Genomic DNA, 16,723 nt, shown 5'->3' on the forward strand with positions numbered 1-16,723 from the left:
TTGGCAGAAGGATGGAAAGCTTTCAGTTACAGGTAAAAGTTTTTGGGGGATACAGTGGCTGCAAAAAGATCAGACATGTATACAGAAAACATCTACTGAGTAAATTAACTGAAGAAGAGGGAGATGTAGGTGCGATTTCTGTACTCAAAGAAGTAAACTTTATGGATGCTTCTTCGTGGATGAAGTTACTGAGAAACTACAGAAGAAATAAACTTTACATGCCCTAGTAGGAAGGAGTGGAGCTTCCTCAGGCATTTGGGCACTGTTGCTCCCTCACCGGAGAAGACAGATCACATAAACCCCAACAAATTTGCTGATCACCTACTGGAAATTTCAAAATCTTTGTCCTCAGACAAGACATTTACCAGGGAAATGAAAAGGTAGTAACTCTAACAGCTCATTCACTCCCAAGTGATTCCCAATGGTCATGGGCTTTCTCAATGGAAGACCTAAATTTAGCTATGCAGCAAATGAAAGTGAGAAAGACACCTGGCCTGGATGGTGTGTTCCCTAAGTTCTTGAAAACCCTAGGTGGGTAAGCTAAACAGTGGTTGCTGAATTTCTACAAGATCGTCAAGAGTGGTGATATCTCTAATGATTTTAGGAAATCCAAAATCCTTGCTCTTCTCAAACCAGGAAAGCCAGCAGATAGTCCATCAAGTTATTGGCCCATTGCATTGCTAAGCAAGTGCTATAAACTTCTACTGAGATTATTATTCAACAGAATTTCCCCAATGGCCAATAAATTAATCATTCTAGAACAGGCCGGCTTTAGAAATGACTGATACTGTGCCAACCAAATTCTGGCCCTAACCTCATTTATAGAAGCTGGTTTTCAAAAAGGACTTAAAACCACAGGTGCATTTATAGATTTTTCACAGAGATATGTTCCGTCTCTGCAACTAATTGAAGGCAGTTTATTTATTGCCATACTAGTTTTGCTTCTTTTATTTGTGAAGCATCTTCAGTGGTGATTTCCAGTGCTATTAACTCATACATGTGTCCTGGAGATGTATTTGTTAGTTTCCATGCTCTGGCTAGCCAAATTCTGGGTGAAAGAACACCAGAAACTGGTCAGCTGGAGCATGGAAACTAACAAATACATCTGCAAGACAACACACGAGTTAACAGTGCTGGAAATCACCACTGAAGATGCTTCACAACTAAAAGAAGTGAAACGTGTATGGCAATAAACAAACTGCATTCAATTAGATGCAGGGACAAAACATACCTCCACAAATTTAAAGTAACTGAGGAAAGGCAGAAAACAGAAAAAATGATGAGTATAGATTTTTTTTGGCATATCACATGGTCTCAAAAAAGAGGTTGATATACAAATTACAACAAGCAGTTCCATGTGAAATGATCACCTGATTAATCCAGAATATGCAAAGTAATAGAAGAATTCCAGTACTTGTTCATAAAAGATCCCGTTCTACCCATACTCTCAAAAGTGGCCTACCCCAGGGTCCAGCCCTGGCACTATTTCTTTTTAATATATATGAATGACATACCACATACACCATCTATGAAATTTATCTATGCTTATGATATGGCACTGGTAACCCAACATAACATTCAAGAAAGGAAGTGACCAGCTAACAGAAGACCTAGGAATGAGGCACAAATACTACTCGGAATGGTGCTTCAAACTTAATCCTCAAAACTCAGAAGTAAGTGTTTTCCATGGTAGCAACAAGTTGGTTCACAAAAAACTTGTCATTTACTTTGGTGAAGAAAAAGTAGGGCACAACACTTTACCCACATACCTAGTAGTCGCTCTGGATTAACCATTGATGTATAACCAACATCTGACAAAAACAGTACAGAAAATAAAGTCTAGGAACAGCATCTTTCAGTAAACTAGCTTGGACCTCATGGGGAGCAAATGGGAATACTCTGAGAAGTGCTGCACTGGCTCTAACCTATTCTCCTGTAGTACTGCACTTCAGTGTGGTAGAGGAGCCACCACACCAACAAAGTCGATGTCCAGCTAAACGAAGCAGTGAGGTTCATAACAGGCACATCGAAATGCACTCCCATTGTGTGGCTTCAAATCCTAGCCAATATCGCACCTCCTCAGCTCTGTAGAATGGCTCAAAAGAAGTGGTTAAAAGTAACCAGCCAGGAAAATTGTCACCCCATCCAGAAAACTCTTTACACCTTCCTCCTCCAAATCATCTTAGGTCTTGTTGCCCTATCTGGACAGACACAATTTGTAGGACAACTGCGCCATTATTTCCAAATGGAGTGAGCATATTGCCGACAATAAAGAAATTAGGAACTTGAACATTATTTCACAAGCAGCAGAGAGAACTCTGGGAATGGAAGTACTCCATAAAAAATGAAGCCACCTAAACCAGTTTAGAGTAGGCATTGATAGGTGTCGAGACACGTTGTTCAAATGGGGCATGGGAAGCTCATCAGAGAGAAGCTGTGGAGCACCAAATCATACCATAGACCACATCCCTTATGAGTGCCCCATCAGATCAATACCAGGTGGTATCATGGAGCTGCAATCCACTTCTCCAGCAACAGTTGCTTGGCTCTCTGACCTAGATATAACTGTATTTTTATGTTTATTTTTTTACTGCACTTTTTCAGTAGGTGTATTTCATATACAAATGTGTACATTTTAATTGTCTTAACTGAGTACATTTGATATCTATAACTGTTCATTTCAATTATCTTATGTTTTGCTTTTTATAATAACAGTGTACTTAACATGCACCTACTTGGTGCCAGTTGTTATTGTTATGTGATGTGTTGCATGTATTGTATTTTTTTGTGCTTCTCATTACACACACACACAAACACACACACACACACACACACACACACACACACACACACACACACTGCTGCAACAATCATTGGAGAAACAAGACATGTCAGGTTGTATGGTACAAAGGGTGACAATCATACTACAATTTGTACTTCTCCATCAAAACATAAGGGGCTTTGCATAACAATACTGGAAACTGATAAATGTAAAGGTATTTATACAGATGCACTGCACATAATTGAACATCAATTGGAAGTCCCAGAAACTGTTCAGCGGCACCTGTATGGATACAAATTATTACCACATTACTGTATGTATTATATGAGGAAAGGAGGAGTGACTACTTACACATAAAAGTGGGGCAAAGACTCAGGCCATAGACCTCAGTGAGTGCTATGTTGCACAGCTAATCTGACAGTTTATAGGCCCTCCCAATGGGAACTGTTTTAAATTTCATTAAGCAATGTGCAAAGGTACCAACAAGTTTTAGTAGGAGTAACTGGGAAATGATTTTACTTGGATATTTTGATATAGCTTTCTGCTTGAGGGCACCTAGAATTACCGATGTACAGATTTGGTCTAGCCATCACAGTAATATTCCGAAAAAATAGAGGCTACTGTGCATCAGTGATTGATAATTTATTTCTAAATTCAACTGTCTTCAATGAAATAGATGTGAGTCTCATAATAAATAGTTTATCATACCATGATGATCAAATGAAAGCAATAAAGCATTCCTTAAATAAGGTTTAACTGAAAAGGAGAAAGTAAAATTTCATAGGCTTGTAAATGCTGACTCAATTACTATTTAGAGAGCATTTACAAGGTAAATAATGGCAAGAAGTTTATCAAGGACACACAGTAGATGATAAATGTAGTTCTACCCTAAAATTATTCTTACAACCTTACAAATCCAGTTTGTTTATACATGGGATCAGGGATGTTTACAATGGAAGCTGTATCAGAATAACATGTACAAGGAAGAGATCTTTATTTAATCCAAAGGACTAGCTCTAATCAAAATTTAAAAATTCACTAAGGTACAATTGCAAAATTCTTCGGCATGTTATCTAAAAGGAAAAAAACCATGTACTTTGCACAAAAAATTCGAAATTCCAAGAACAAGGCAAGGTCAGTTTTGAGCATTATTAGGCATGAAATGAATAAACTTGTCTAGCATGAAATGAGTAAACTTGTCTAGGCAAATGGTACTGAACTCCCAGAAGACAATAACATCAAGACAAATGATGTGAAATTCAAATCATTGGCTACTTAATTCAGTGAATGCCTTCTAACAGTAACTGAAAACATGAGGACAAAAAATGGTCCATCAAAAACAGAGCCCATAAACATACATAGGCAGATTAGACATACCCATTACCAGACATCAGTTTTGCCAACTCATCTGTTGCACGTATCACAAAAGTTATCATGTCACTAAAAATAGAAACTCTTTTGACTATGATGGTATCTCGGCCATTAATACTAAAGTCTTGTGCTCATCTGGTAGTGCTATCCTTGATTTATATTTCTTACTATGTGATGAGTCATGGTGTATTCCCAGAAGACTGAAATATGCAGTATTAATTTCAAGTGGAGGTAAGAAACAGACCTGTAATTACAGACTGATTTCCCTTCTTGCCATGTTCTCAAGAACTTTCAATAATATACCTTAATATACCTTACAGCAGAATACTGAATCATCTTTCTGAGTATACTGTTTTAATAACAGCTCAGTTCAGCTTCTGTAAAGGCTTCTCTACTGAGAAAGCAATGTATCTTTCTGAGAATACCCTTTTAACAACAGCTTGTAACTTACCGAAACTGCCAGTTTGCCTTTGGTTGTCTCATAATCTGTTGTTTCAAATTGTTCTCTTACTATTAATGCATTTGACTGACATTCATTAAAAGATACACAGTACTCTGCAGCACATAGTTTTAAATTTCTTCACATTTATAAAAAAAACAATTTCACTGTTAGATGGTAAAAAACCTCAATATGTAAACCAGATTGTTGAGTTATACTCATTAGCAAACAGTCTAACATTTAACTAGTGTCAGATTAGACGAGCCCCTACAGCTACATCTGAACTCTACAAGCCATAGGTGCTTTGTGTATCACTGTCACTTCCCCCTTCCCATCATGTGTAGTTCATGGCAAGATTGCTGGTAAACCTTCATGTGACGTCAGATCTCCCTAATTTTATCATTGTGGAGTTTGCAGTTAAGTCTTCGAAGGAAGCACTTGAGAATTCACAATCTCCAGAAACAGATGCCTTAAGTATGCCAATATCAGTAATTATTTAATGGTGCAGATGGGGCCTGAAAATGGCAATTTTGCCGAAACTGCTAGTGAAAACAAAATAAAATAACTTCTCAGTTTTCATGGCTGTTTGTCATATTTCTTTGTTAAATAAATATGGTGTGCCACAAGGCTCAGTGTTAGAACCACACATTTTCTTGGTCCACATAAATTATTCGGAACACTGGAGGACTCTTCAAAAATTAATATTTGCTGATGATAAAGGACATTTGATAAAGGGACCAAACACATGCATACCAGACACAGCCAAAAGAACAGTGGAACAGCTTAATCCTTTATCTTACAAAATCTTGTTTTATGCATTTACAGACAAATGAAATTGACCCAAAAGTACCCTTTATAGATATCAGTGTGCATACACTGTATGAGGCTCCATTGTGCAGTTCTTGGACATCTGGGTGGATAATAAATTGAAGTGGTAGTACTAGCATATGAATAAGTTTTAAAAATAAATAAATAAAAAGGCTCAATTCTGACTGCTTTGTACTCAGAGATATCGGTCACTGTGTTGACCTGCAGACAGGATTGCTGGCATCCTTTGCATGCTTTCACTCAGTTCTGTCCTATGGCATAATCCTCTGGTGCACCGCAGCTAAGTATTTATTCAACAGCAGTGTGCAATAAGAATATTGTGTAAAATTGATAAACAAACACCTTGCAGAAGCCTCTTCAGGGACCTAGCAGTCTCTATACTTATTCCTTGATGGTACTTGTGGTTAATAACAAGAATGCATTTAGGGTAAATTTAGGAATTCAGAACCACAACACTAAAAATTATAAAATGATTTTCACACAGTCCATCCATATCTCTTTAGGGTTCAGAATGGAGTTTTATACCTCAATGCAGAAGTCTGTAACAAGTTTCCAGTGAACTTCAGGAAGGAAATCAGAAATCCTTTAATATTTAGAGACAAATATTTAAAAACAAACACAAAAAGTATATGTTGTTGTTGCGTTCTTCAGTCCTGAGACTAGTTTGATGCAGCTCTCCAGGCTACTCTATCCTGTGCAAGCTTCTTCATCTCCCAGTACCTACTGCAGCCTACATCCTTCTGAATCTGCTTAGTGTATTCATCTCTTGGTCTCCCTCTACGATTTTTACCCTCCACGCTGCCCTCCAATACCAAATTGGTGATCCCTTGATGCCTCAGAACATGTCCTACCAACTGATCCCTTCTTCTGGTCAAGTTGTGCCACAAACTTCTCTTCTCCCCAATCCGATTCAATACTTCCTCATTAGTTATGTGATCTACCCATCTAATCTTCAGCATTCTTCTGTAGCACCACATTTCGAAAGTTTCTATTCTCTTCTTGTCCAAACTATTTATCGTGAAATGTTTCACTTCCATACATGGCTACACTCCATACAAATACTTTCAGAAATGACTTCCTGACACTTAAATCTATACTCGATGTTAACAAATTTCTCTCCTTCAGAGACGCTTCCCTTGCTATTGCCAGTCTACATTTGATATCCTCTCTACTTCGACCATCATCAGTTATTTTGCTCCCCAAATAGCAAAACTCCTTTACTACTTTAAGTGTCTCATTTCCTAATCTAATTCCCTCAGCATCACCCGACTTAATTCGACTACATCCCATTATCCTCGTTTTGCTTTTGTTGATGTTCATCTTATATCCTCCTTTCAAGACACTGTCCATTCCATTCAACTGCTCTTCCAGGTCCTTTGCTGTCTCTAACAGAATTACAATGTCATTGGCAAACCTCAATGTTTTTATTTCTTCTCTGTGGATTTTAATACCTACTCCGAATTTTTCTTTTGTTTCCTTTACCGCTTGCTCAATATACGGATTGAATAACATCGGGGAGAGACTACAACCCTGTCTCACTCCCTTCCCGACCACTGCTTCCCTTTCATGTCCCTTGACTCTTATAACTGCCATCTGGTTTCTGTACATATTGTAAATAGCCTTTCGCTCCCTGTATTTTACCCCTGCCACCTTTAGAATTTGAAAGAGAGTATTCCAGTCAACAATGTCAAAAGCTTTCTCTAAGCATACAAATGCTAGAAACATAGGTTTGCCTTTCCTTAATCTTTCTTCTATGATAAGTCATAGGGTCAGTATTGCCTCACGTGTTCCAGTGTTTCTACGGAATCCAAACTGATCTTCCCTGAAACTCTGTACAACCTCTGGTTCTTTCAGTTTCTCTAGGTCCTATCTCCTTAAATTCCCACTGTTTTGCAGTTTCTTCAGTTTTAATCTACAGTTCATAACCAATAGATTGTGGTCAGAGTCCACATCTGCCCCTGGAAATGTCTTGCAATTTAAAACCTGGTTCCTAAATCTCTGTATTACCATTATATAATCTATCTGATACCTTTTAGTATCTCCAGGGTTCTTCCATGTATACAACCTTCTTTCATGATTCTTGAACCAAGTGTTAGCTATGATTAAGTTGTGCTCTGTGCAAAATTCTACCAGGCGGCTTCCTCTTTCATTTCTTTGCCCCAGTCCATATTCACCTACTACGTTTCCTTCTCTCCCTTTTCCTACTACCGAATTCCAGTCACCCATGACTATTAAATTTTTGTCACCCTTCACTATCTGAATAATTTCTTTTATTTGATCATACATTTCTTCAATTTCTTCGTCATCTGCAGGGCTAGTTGGCATATAAACTTGTACTGTTGTAGTAGGTGTGGGCTTCGTATCTGTCTTGGCCACAATAATGCGTTCACTATGTTGTTTGTAGTAGCTTACCCACATTCCTATTTTCCTATTCATTATTAAACCTACTCCTGCTTTACCCCTATTTTATTTTGTGTTTATAACCCTGTATTTATCTGACCAGAAGTCTTGTTCCTCCTGCCACCGAACTTCACTAATTCCCACTATATCTAACTTTAACCTATCCATTTCCCTTTTTAAATTTTCTAACCTACCTGCCCGATTAAGGGATGTGACATTCCACGCTCCGATCCGTAGAACTCCAGTTTTCTTTCTCCTGATAACGACTTCCTCTTGAGTAGTCCCTGCTCGGAGATCCGAATGGGGGACTATTTTACCTCCGGAATATTTTACTCATCATTTAATCATACAGTAAAGCTGCATGCCCTCGGGAAAAATTACGGCTGTAGTTTCCCCTTGCTTTCAGCCGTTCGCAGTACCAGCACAGCAAAGCAGTTTTGGTTGTTGTTACAATGCCAGACTGTTGCCTTGCAACTACTGAAAAGGCTGCTGCGCCTCTTCAGGAACCACACGTTTGTCTGGCCTCTCAACAGATACCCCTCCGTTGTGGTTGCACCTACGGTACGGGTATCTGTATCGCTGAGGCATGTAAGCCTCCCCACCAACGGCAAGGTCCATGGTTCATGGAGGGGAAAAAGTATATATCATCAGACATTCCTACACTTTATCAGAATACTTGGAATCAAGAATGTAAATTCTGTGTAACGCTAATATTTGTATTAGATATATTCTGACTGTCAATAAATAGAGAGCTGATAGTAGTCCATGTAAAATTATATAAATGCTTTATTGAAAGTATTACGTCAAAAACAGCAGCTAAGTAGTGAAGGAAGAGGAGCAGTCATTTTTTTTTATTAATTTCATATATCAAATAACATAGAAGTAACTACTACAATTATCAGTTTGTGTATATTGGCACCAGTTATAATTTGCTCTTTATACTTTAAAGAGGTAGTCAGCAGTGGATGCTTTCACCTGTTAATGTATCAGCTGACTCTTTCACAGCTGATGAGTGGACACACCCATTTAAAATGCTGAGCAGAAATTGCAGCAGAGCTAGTATATGAAAATACTACTTCCATCATGGCCCTGCCTCTAATGGGGTAGGGTAAATCTGTGAGGGGACTGGAGTAGGATGTACTGGGTGGGTGTATTGGACACATCAGTCTTCCACAAGGTCATGGCCTGAATGGTAAGCAGTTGGGATTGGATGTGGCATAAGGATAACTGACAGAATACCAATTTAGTAAGGAGGGGGGGATTGTTGGCAGAATGTTCCTCATTTGTGAGCAAGCCTACAAGCTCTAGCAAAGTATATGATTCAGTAGCTCCAAGCATAACACGCTTGATTCCAGTGACTGCTTCACAATAGCACAGCATGCTCTATTTCAGTGGTTTCTTCACAATCCATACCATCTGGAGCCTTCCCCCCAACATCAGATTCTCAGAACTACATAGATGATAGTTGTCCTTGCAACACATGCTTTGTTCTTGTAATCCTCCTGGCCTCAATGTCCACTAACACCCTGCCTCCATACCCCCACCCCCCTCCCCCCTGCCACACACACACACACACACACAAACTACCATCCTGTTACAGGACCACTTCATCACAGTCTCCTCTTTCTCTGTTCCATCACCCTTCCCAATACATTCCTTCAAACCATTACTGCCATGCTCTGCAAACCATCATTGTCACGCTCTGTACGAACTCGCATGTGCACCTGTTGCCTCTTTCTCCCAGCTGCCACAGCCATCAGCCACCTTTCCCCAGCAATACTTCATGCATACAAGTGTGTGTGTGCTCTAGCTCAAAAAAGGATTCATCTGAAAGCCATCAAAGTTTTCAGTCTTGTTTATATCTCTCTTGACAACTCAACATGTCTACTATTCAGTGACAGAGCAGTAGTAGGTAGTAATATCTGTTGACTGAACTAGTCACAACTGATGCATCATGTTTATATCACCAGTTGACAGTAGCTTTATTGTCACTTACAATAATTTGTACATTTCTATCATGTGTTAGGAGGCCTGCGAGTAACAATTTTGACTTAAATTTGAATCTGCCTTTTATTTATTTTCTGGTTGGATGAGCAGGCTTTCTTAAGGACAGATTATTTCTATTGTAGCTGCAAATAATTTTCTGTTTTCTGGTTTATTTTACAGGAACCCAACACATACACAGATCGTTGGCCTGCACTTTGACATGGCTCGTAGTGGCCAGTTGAAGTATCTCAACCTCAATACGACATACAACTCAACAATCATGCTCAATTATCGACAGACTGAGGCCGCATTCTGGACTAATTATTTACCAACAGTAATTGGTCGCTTACTTCCGACATATCCACCATACACAGAGGTGATTTTTTATGCTTTATGTTTATTATTATTATTATTAAAATGCATTTTAAATCTATTATCAGTCTGTTCAGCATTGAAACACAAGAAAAGTGTAATAAATCTGTAAAACTTGACTCGAGAGCCCAATGCTTTTTACAGGAAATGGGTCAGCATTTTTGCCAATAGAACAAGGATTTTTATTTGTTTATTTAGTCTGACTAATGGAGTGATATTCAAGCTATTACTATTTGCTAAAACTATTGTCATAATTTTTCAGAATGATACTGTGTTAAGAGTGTCAGCAAATATTACGAGGAAACAACACCATAAACAATAGATTAGTCTCCCGAATGAAAAATTCACTCTGCAGTGGAGCAGACACTGCTTTTAAACTTCCTGGCAGATTAAAATTGAGTGCTAGTCTGGTATACAGTTCCTTTTAAAGTGTCATTTACATTCCAGAATTAGTAGGACATAAATTTTCAACAGGAGTACCAAAAATACTTCTTTTACTGTTTGTTAGTATTTAATTTACCATACATTTCTTCAAAAATAAGGTTATATTCCTTCAAAAATCTGAAAATCAGATTTTTCAGTATTTAAAAATGTTCTTGAACATTTGAAACCTGTTTTTTGGATTTTTGAAAGTTCATTCTGTTGTTGTTGTTGTTGTGGTCTTCAGTCCTGAGACTGATTTGATGCAGCTCTCCATGCTACTCTATGCTGTGCAAGCTTCTTCATCTCTCAGTACCTACTGCAACCTACATCCTTCTGAATCTGTTTAGTGTATTCATCTCTTGGTCTCCCTGTGCGATTTTTACCCTCCACGCTGCCCTCCAATACTAAATTGGTGATCCCTTGATGCCTCAGAACATGTCCTACCAACCGATCCCTTCTTCTAGTTAAGTTGTGCCATAAACTTCTCTTCTCCTCAACTCTATTCAATACCTCATCATTAGTTATGTGATCTACCCATCTAATCTTCAGCATTCATCTGTAGCACCACATTTCGAAAGCTTCTAATCTCTTCTTGTCCAAACTAGTTCTTGTCCATGTTTCACTTCCATACATGGCTACACTCCATACAAATACTTTCAGAAACGACTTCCTGACACTTAAATAAATACTCGATGTTAACAAATTTCTCTTCTTCAGAAATGCTTTCCTTGCCATTGCCAGCCTACATTTTATATCCTCTCTACTTCAACCACCATCAGTTATTTTGCTCCCCAAATAGGAAAACTCCTTTACTACTTTAAGTGTCTCACTTCCTAATATAATTCCCTCAGCATCAATCGTCTTAATTTGACTACATTCCATTATCTTCATTTTAATTTGTTGATGTCCATCTTATACTCTCCTTTCATGACTCTGTCCATTCCATTCAATTGCTCTTCCAAGTCCTTTGCTGTCTCTGACAGAATTACAATGTAATCGGCGAACCTCAAAGTTTTTATTTCTTCTCCATGGATTTTAATACCTACTCCAAATTTTTCTTTTGTTTCCTTCACTGCTTGCTCAATATACAGATTGAATAACATTGGGGATAGGCGACAACCCTGTCTCACTCCCTTCCCAACCACTGCTTCCCTTTCATGTCCCTCGGCTCTTATAACTGCCATCTGGTTTTTGTACAAATTGTAAATAGCCTTTCACTCCCTGTATTTTAGCCCTGCCACCTTCAGAATTTGGAAGAGAGTATTCCAGTCAACATTGTCAAAAGCTTTCTCTAAGTCTACAAATGCTAGAAACGTAGGTTTGCCCTTCCTTAATCTAGCTTCTAAGATATGTCGTAGGGTCAGTACTGCATCATGTGTTCCAACATTTCTACGGAATCCAAACTGATCTTCCCCGAGGTTAGCTTCTACCAGATTTCCATTCGTCTGTAGAGAATACACGTTAGTATTTTGCATCCGTGGCTTATTAAACTGATTGTTCGGTAATTTTCACATCTGTCTGCACCTGCTTTCTTTGGGATCGGAATTATTATATTCTTCTTGAAGTCTGAGCTATCATACATCTTGCTCACAAGATGGTAGAGTTTTGTCAGGACTGGCTCTCCAAAGGCCATCAGTAGTTCCAATGGAATGTTGTCTACTCCGGGGGCCTTGTTTCGACTCAGGTCTTTCAGTGCTCTGTCAAACTCTTCACGCAGTATCGTATCTCCCATTTCGTCTTCATCTACATCCTCTTCTATTTCCATAATATTGTCCTCAAGTACATCGCCCTTGTATAAACCTTCTATATACTCCTTCCACCTTTCTACCTTCCCTTCTTTGCTTAGAACTGGGTTTCCATCTGAGCTCTTGATATTCATACACGTGGTTCTCTTCTCTCCAAAGGTCTCTTTAATTTTCCTGTAGGCAGTATCTATCTTACCCCTAGTGAGATAAGCTTCTACATCCTTACATTTGTCCTCTAGCCATCCCTGTTTAGCCATTTTGCACTTCCTGTCGATCTCATTTTTGAGACGTCTGTATTCCTTTTTGCCTGCTTCATTTACTGCATTTTTATATTTTCTCCTTTCATCAATTAAATTCAATATTTCTTCTGTTACCCAAGGATTTCTAGCAGCCCTCGTCTTTGTACCTACTTTATCCTCTGCTGCCTTCACTACTACATCCCTCAGAGCTACCCATTCTTCTTCTACTGTATTTCTTTCCCCTATTCCTGTCAATTGTTCCCTTATGCTCTCTCTGAAACTCTGTACAACCTCTGGTTCTTTCAGTTTATCCAGGTCCCATCTCCTTAATTTCCCACATTTTTTCAGTTTCTTCAGTTTTAATCTACAGGTCATAGCCAATAGATTGTGGTCAGAGTCCACATCTGCCCCTGGAAATGTCTTACAACTTAAAACCTGGTTCCTAAATCTCTGTCTTACCATTATATAATCTATTTGATACCTTTTAGTATCTCCAGGGTTCTTCCACGTATACAACCTTCTTTCATGATTCTTAAACCAAGTGTTAGCTATGATTAAGTTGTGCTCTGTGCAAAATTCTACTAGGCAGCTTCGTCTTTCATTTCTTAGCCCCAATCCATATTCACCTACTATGTTTCCTTCTCTCCCTTTTCCTACACTCGAATTCCAGTCACCCATTACTATTAAATTTTCGTCTCCCTTCACTATCTGAACAATTTCTTTTATTTCATCGTACATTTCTTCAATTTCTTCATCATCTGCAGAGCTAGTTGGCATATAAACTTGTACTACTGTAGTAGGTGTGGGCTTCGTATCTATCTTGGCCACAATAATGCGCTGACTTTGCTGTTTGTAGTAGCTTACCCGCATTCCTATTTTCCTATTCATTATTAAACCTACTCCTTCATTACCCCTATTTGATTTTGTGTTTATAACCCTGTAGTCACCTGACCAGAAGTCTTGTTCCTCCTGCCACCGAACTTCACTAATTCCCACTATATCTAACTTTAACCTATCCATTTCCCTTTTTAAATTTTCTAACCTACCTGCCCGATTAAGGGATCTGACATTCCACGCTCCGATCCGTAGAACGCCAGTTTTCTTTCTCCTGATAACGACATCCTCCTGTGTAGTCCCCGCCCGGAGATCCGAATGGGGGACTATTTTACCTCCGGAATATTTTACCCAAGAGGATGCCATCATCATTTAATCATACAGTAAAGCTGCATGTCCTCGGGAAAAATTACGGCTGTAGTTTCCCCTTGCTTTCAGCCGTTCGCAGTACCAGCACAGCAAGGCCGTTTTGGTTAATGTTGCAAGGCCAGATCAGTCAATCATCCAGACTGTTGCCCCTGCAACTACTGAAAAGGCTGCTGCCCCTCTTCAGGAACCACACGTTTGTCTGGCCTCTCAACAGATACCCCTCCGTTGTGGTTGCACCTACGGTACGGCCATCTGTATCGCTGAGGCACGCAAGCCTCCCCACCAACGGCGAGGTCCATGGTTCATGGGGGGGGGGGAGTGAAAGTGAAAACTTATTATCTGTGAAATTTTTAGCAAGTGTGTAGCCGATAAACCAATTCTAAAGGGTAATATTCCTTCCTGTACAGTATTCTTCACTGACTCTACAATCTACAAGTATTAGCACAACATCATCAGCTGTGTTACTGACTTGGAAGAAACCTGCAGACTGCAGTCCCACAAATACTTCCAAATTTTATACACAGTGTATTTCTGTGTCTGCCATGAAAAATATTTTGACCTTATACTTTCCATGTTTGGAAGAAATGTAAATTTTGAAAGAAATAATGTCAATGAAAAGACAGTAACATTTCATCCATAGTAAGGTATTCACAAATTGTCTTCCATCTTGTGCAGTTTTTTGTGAACTCTCCATAACATCATGTACAGGGGTCAGTTTATCAATTTTTTTATATCCCTCTCTTGTGTGAATGTTATTTTATATAACACATTTCAAAAGAAAACAAAATCTTCACAGTGACATACTTGGACGGAAGATTTCTGTTCCTGTGGCACAAGTGTATCAAAATTCTTTCATATTCATTTTGTCTCTGGGAAGGGCACCAAAAATATAAAAAACACCCAAAAATGCCTTGAACTTTTCAAGTTTATTGCACTATTGGGATTACTTTTATAAAGAGGTTTTATGTGATTTGTGTAAGTATTTCTGTTCTCTATTATCAAATCAAGCAAATCATCATCAGTGAACAGTTCCCTGGCCTTGACAATGGTGTTAGCATTTCTGTCTTTCCCACTGACACCAGACAAATGCATAATTGTATTGTGAGATATGGTACGGACATTTTGGTTGTGAACATTTTTCACCCACTTATTTTATCCACCTCGTGGCAAATAGCAAGGTAATGATTCACTGGAAGATGGACTGGAACCAGCTACTCTAGTCAGTAGAGAATCTCAATTAGCATTAATGAATGTACTCACATTTCTGATGGGAATAAAGAAATTATCTTCACTCTAACAAAGTTATCAATAATAAAAAATTCTAATGCACTACTGGCAGGTCCTGTGTGGAATTCAGACAGTGATGTGATGTGCAGTAGACAAGCACATAAGAAGGCTGGACTTGTAATTACACTTTCAGATTCCTTACTTAAAAATTATCATAGCACTGCAACCCGATAGACATTGACAATAAAGTACAGTTGTGTTTGTGTGTTTTTGTGTGTGTATGTTAATAGCTGTGATGAAGGACCTTGTCTGAAATTTTAGCTACAAGTTCAGTCCTTTTAATGTGCCTGTCTTCCTCTCAATCCCTTGGCTGTAGGATGTGTAATTGCCTTTTGATTGTAAATAAATATCTTAAGGTAGAAATGGATGATTTTATGATCAGTTGTTATTGAGATGAGGCATTCATACATTTATTTCGAGTGTATCTTAGTTTTTGGACCATTCTCATCTGGGTTACAGTTGTTCATTCCATATTGTACTACAACTTTTAACTTTATAGTTTAGTAGCTAAGTATCCAGTGTTGCCTGGATATGTGTTCCTTCCAGTCTTCTATTAGTCTACCTCCTCCTTCCCGCACTCTCTGACCATCTCCTCCCTCACTCTCTCTACCCCCCCCCCCCCCCCCCTCTCCATCTGTTCCTCCTCCCTCTCTCTGTCCATCTGCTCCTTCCCTTTCTCACTTCTGTAAGTCCATCTCATCCTCTCTCCTCAATCTCCTCTCTATCCATCTCCTCTTCTCCCTCTCTTTGTCCATCTCTTCCTGTCATCGTTCTGTGGCTGTCTCCTCTCCTCCCCCCCCCCCCTCTCTCTCTGTCCTGCTCCTCCTCCTTCTACTCCTCTTCCTCTCTCTCTCTCTGTACACCTCCCCTCACTCTATTCCTCTCCCCCTCTTCCCTTTCTTTGTGCATTCCCTCTTCCCTCCTTCTCTGTTCATCTCCGTGTCCATTTGCTCTCCCCCCCCCCTCTCCCCCTTCACTCTCCAGGTTATCACCACAACCTTATAGGATGTTGCTGGTTCTTACCCCAAAAATATTTCTTTCCATGTAGTAAGCAATATATGAATCAATCCAGGGTTTAAAGAAAAGCTTTTCAGTTATGGCATTGCCCATGTATGTACATGTTACATGTATTTCACAAATATTTAACGTATTTCACACATACTTGTTCACATATTTACCTGTATCTCTAGCAAATTTAATTTGGACACTGTGTGAAAAATGTGTTTCAAATAGAGTTAGTAGCAAAGAACTAATAAATTAAAACATCATGCAACAGTTTTTCACATGTATCATAGTTTACGACTTCCTATCATTGTTGTGCCATTCATCATACGGTGATATATTTGTGCAAATAGATTTAGTGTGGTATGTGAATAGTGCCTGCAAAATGTGTTGCAGATAGAGTTAGTAATAAGGAAGTAATAAATTAAAAGGTTATGAAGCATCAGTTTTATTGCACAAACAGCAAAAATTAGTAAGCAATAAACTTTATTCCTTTCATTATTCAAAAGGCTCTTAAAGGTTTGGAATTATGTGTAAATTTGGTTACAAGTCATTACGTGCTCATATTCTCAAATACTGGATGAATATAGTCTGGAAATTTTCAAGTTGTCAACTACACTTAATTTTCACCCACATCCCCATCCCT

The 16,723-nt window shown here is 38.8% G+C and overlaps 1 protein-coding gene across 2 annotated transcripts in view; it reads left to right on the forward strand.

The window, feature by feature from the left end:
- LOC126344570 (cholinesterase) overlaps nucleotides 1-16,723 on the forward strand; it is a 151,310-nt gene that overhangs the window by 117,797 nt on the left and 16,790 nt on the right. For both annotated transcript variants that reach the window (XM_050002030.1, XM_050002029.1), the window contains exon 11: nucleotides 9,987-10,182. In XM_050002030.1, coding sequence (XP_049857987.1) covers nucleotides 9,987-10,182 — 196 coding nt within the window. The remainder of the gene's footprint in view (nucleotides 1-9,986; nucleotides 10,183-16,723) is intronic.

Source organism: Schistocerca gregaria, chromosome 1, assembly GCF_023897955.1.
Source record: "Schistocerca gregaria isolate iqSchGreg1 chromosome 1, iqSchGreg1.2, whole genome shotgun sequence".
NCBI lineage: Eukaryota > Metazoa > Arthropoda > Insecta > Orthoptera > Acrididae > Schistocerca > Schistocerca gregaria.